This window comes from Mytilus trossulus, chromosome 6 (genome assembly GCF_036588685.1).
Source record: "Mytilus trossulus isolate FHL-02 chromosome 6, PNRI_Mtr1.1.1.hap1, whole genome shotgun sequence".
Classification (NCBI taxonomy): Eukaryota; Metazoa; Mollusca; class Bivalvia; order Mytilida; family Mytilidae; genus Mytilus; species Mytilus trossulus.
In genome coordinates, this window is record NC_086378.1 from 75,372,465 (window position 1) to 75,375,778 (window position 3,314).

The 3,314-nt window shown below is 32.3% G+C and overlaps 1 protein-coding gene across 1 annotated transcript; it reads right to left on the reverse strand.

Annotated features, from left to right (window-relative positions):
- Positions 1-1,498: 1,498 nt before the first annotated feature.
- Positions 1,499-3,044, reverse strand: LOC134723012 (thyrotropin-releasing hormone receptor-like). The gene is made up of 2 exons (XM_063586641.1): positions 2,298-3,044; positions 1,499-1,531 (listed from the first exon to the last, which is right to left on the reverse strand). Exons 1-2 carry the CDS (start codon positions 3,042-3,044, stop codon positions 1,499-1,501), a joined length of 780 nt encoding a protein of 259 aa, XP_063442711.1.
- Between the last annotated feature and the right edge of the window lie 270 nt (positions 3,045-3,314).

A 3,314-nucleotide genomic window follows, 5' to 3' on the forward strand; every position in this document is an offset into this window, starting at 1 on the left:
ATACTATTGACATAATACGCTATTAGTTTTCAACATGACACTATTATGCTGATGTTATCTTGTCAGATAGACTTATAATGTCTTTGAAGCTTTTTTTTATATTTCAAGTTTTGTATTGAGTTATATTTCACACCAAATCTATAAGTATTGATTTATAATAATAAAAAGATCAAATACTAGAAGTTAACGTTGAAATGTATACTATTATCTGTTTACTGTCTTCACTGCTTACTTGATTGGAATTTGCATATATATATATATATTTTAATAGCATATGGTTTAAAATTTACCCTTTTTTATATTTATAAAAATGGGATATGGTATGAATGCCGATTATAATGTTAAAAAGGGACAAAAAGGACGAGAAATCGTTTCATGTTTACTATAATAATTATTATCAATGAACGTATTTCAACCGTTAATAATTACTAACATTTTATAGAATACAAAGAAGTCCCGACAAATTTCATCTTTGTCATTTCATATAGAGGCAGCATTCTACAATCGGTAAATTTTATTTGTGAATGTCAGCATTAAGAAACTGATTCAGCAGAACAGCTTGCTTGTAAAATCACAAAAAAAGTGAACTAAGAGAAAAATCCAATCGGAAAATCCATAATCACATGGCAAAACCAAACGTCAAAAACTAATGGACAAGGACTTTCAAATTGATGACTTGTTACAGGGATTTTCAAATGTAGAAAATGGTGGATTAAACCTGATTTTATAGCGCTAAACCTCTCACTTTGTTGAATGTCTCTTCAAATTCCGTTGTATTTCCAATGATGCGTTAACTTAACAGACATGATAAAGAGGTCATCTGTTTTGAAAGAACTATGCTTGTTGAGAGTTGTCTTATTGGCAATCATACCACATCTTCAATTTATATGCTACCATTCATATACACAACGAAGAGTGTCGAAAGATACCAAAGGGGCTTTCAAACTCATACGTCAAAAATAAACAGACAACGTCATGACTCAAAATGAATATGAAGACCAAAGGACAAACAACACAAAACGACAAAGACTGAGCAACACGACAATAAATAGGGTGATCTTTACGTGATCTGGAAGAGTTAGCATATTTGCTTCACATAGAACATCAATACTAAACATGACAAAACATAGGGTGATCTTTACGTGATCTGGAAGGGTTAGCATATTAACTTCTCATAGAACATCAATACTAAACATGACAAAAAGCATAATAAATAACTAAATAACTACTATAAACAACTCGCAGCATTGTAAAGACGCTTTCTGGTTGTGATCTTTTGTTTTGGTTCTGTTACCTATAAATGCCGTAAAATCAATATATACATGCATATTATATTTTCTCATATATGCAATTCCTGTTTTGTTGTGGGTCTATACGTGTAAGATATGAAACATCAACTCGCTTTTAAAGTAGGGCAATTGGGTCTCATTTATAGCGAACGTATTGCTGACCCTTCTATAACAACTGAGGTCATACTCCATTCTTCAGGGGTATTGCCTTATGATATTATAATATTTACAACAGCCAATGGCTGTAAACACAATTTTAATTGCAGTAAAGGTTAATAGTTTTTGAAGATACCAAGCTTAATATCTAATACGTCAAACTCACGTTTCGTCTACATAAGACTCATAAGTGACACTCAGATCAAAATAGGGTTAAAACCAAAGTACAAAGTACAAAGTTGAAAAACATTCATGACCAAAAATTCCCAACAAATGTGTCAAATACGGCTACTGTTATTTATGTCTGGGATTAATAAAATCCTTAATATTTTGATTATAAATATTATTGGACAAAAGCACGTTAAGGACTTATTAGTGTTCTATACCTTTGCCACATTAACGACAAAAATATCAATAATACAGGAAGTGCCACTGTCTGATTGATACTTGCAGAAACACACATATGAGTTTCTCGACAATAGACAAATATCAATTTGAAAACAGCATAGCACAACAACAATCACAACTTATGTAACAATGTCCTCAATATGTTCATTGTTATTCAGATTTCAAATACTTTCCAAGTTACTCTAAAAATGTTACACATTTGAAATCATTTCAATAGATTATAATTTGTGTTCTTATATAAATGTGTTTAAATCGACAACACTACTCGTCATGTAAGATATATCTTGCATAACAAACAAGAAATTCTAAATTAAAATAACAAGCTTTCGTAACTAAGAGAAAGCGTCGTAAATAATGCATACAACACTCTAATCAACAAGAAGTTCTGTGCTTGGAATCCTTGAATATTTCAAAAGCTACGATTGTAATATTGAATTAACTTACCTGTTTCCTAGAACTTGTTGCCGATCGAGCATGCGATGCATCTCGATGTTGTCCCCCTCGTACTGAGGCTATAGTAGTTCCAAACAATATTCTTGCAATTAAGGCATACAGAATTGCAGCAATACACAACGGAATTGCATAAAACACGATTAAATCCGCTAAATAGTAAACATTATACTGTTCTCTTTCAAGTCGGAAAGTACAAATGCTTTTGTCACCTGCTTTAATAATAATTGTAAGACCTAGCCAGGGAGAACAATACAAGATAGAAAATATCCAAATACCACAAATTATTTTTTTGGCCCTTCGTATAGTACACATCCGTTGTGCTGTCATTGGATGACATATTGCTATGTATCGTTCTATTGTAAATGCAGTTATGGACAGCGATGAGGCATCAACTCCTAAATATTGCAGAAAAACTAAGATAGAACACATTGCTCTTCCCCATGGCCATTGTTGCATCTCAAAGAAAGGTTCGGGAATCGCAGGCAAAGTGGCTGAAAAAAGCACCAAAATATCCGCTACCGCTAAACTAATTAAATAACAGTTGGTAGGAGAACGCATTTTCCGGCTTTTTGAAACAATTATCACTACCAGAATATTTCCGAAAAATCCAACGAGAAAAATAATAATTCCAAACAAAACGGAAATGATTTGATATATTTTTGGATAATACATTGAATTCGTTGTGCTCTCGTTCTTCAGCACTGAAAGAACAATCGATTCGTTTGTTTTTTCATTCATTTTCAAAAATCTGTTGACGATAGATTGAAACTAAGTCACTATTAAAGATAATTGCACACTTTCATTCATGAGCATTAGAAATCATAGAGTAGAACCATCCCTCGCTTTTCAGCCAATCAATACAGTTATACGTATCAATTGACAGTTACAATAATAAATCATTGGTGACGTTTTATCGCCTTACATTATATATAATGACATGTGTTGCTACAATTACACAGAGATTAGAATCTGCTTCCTGATCTTTGAAAGCTGAGATTTCTTGTGGAT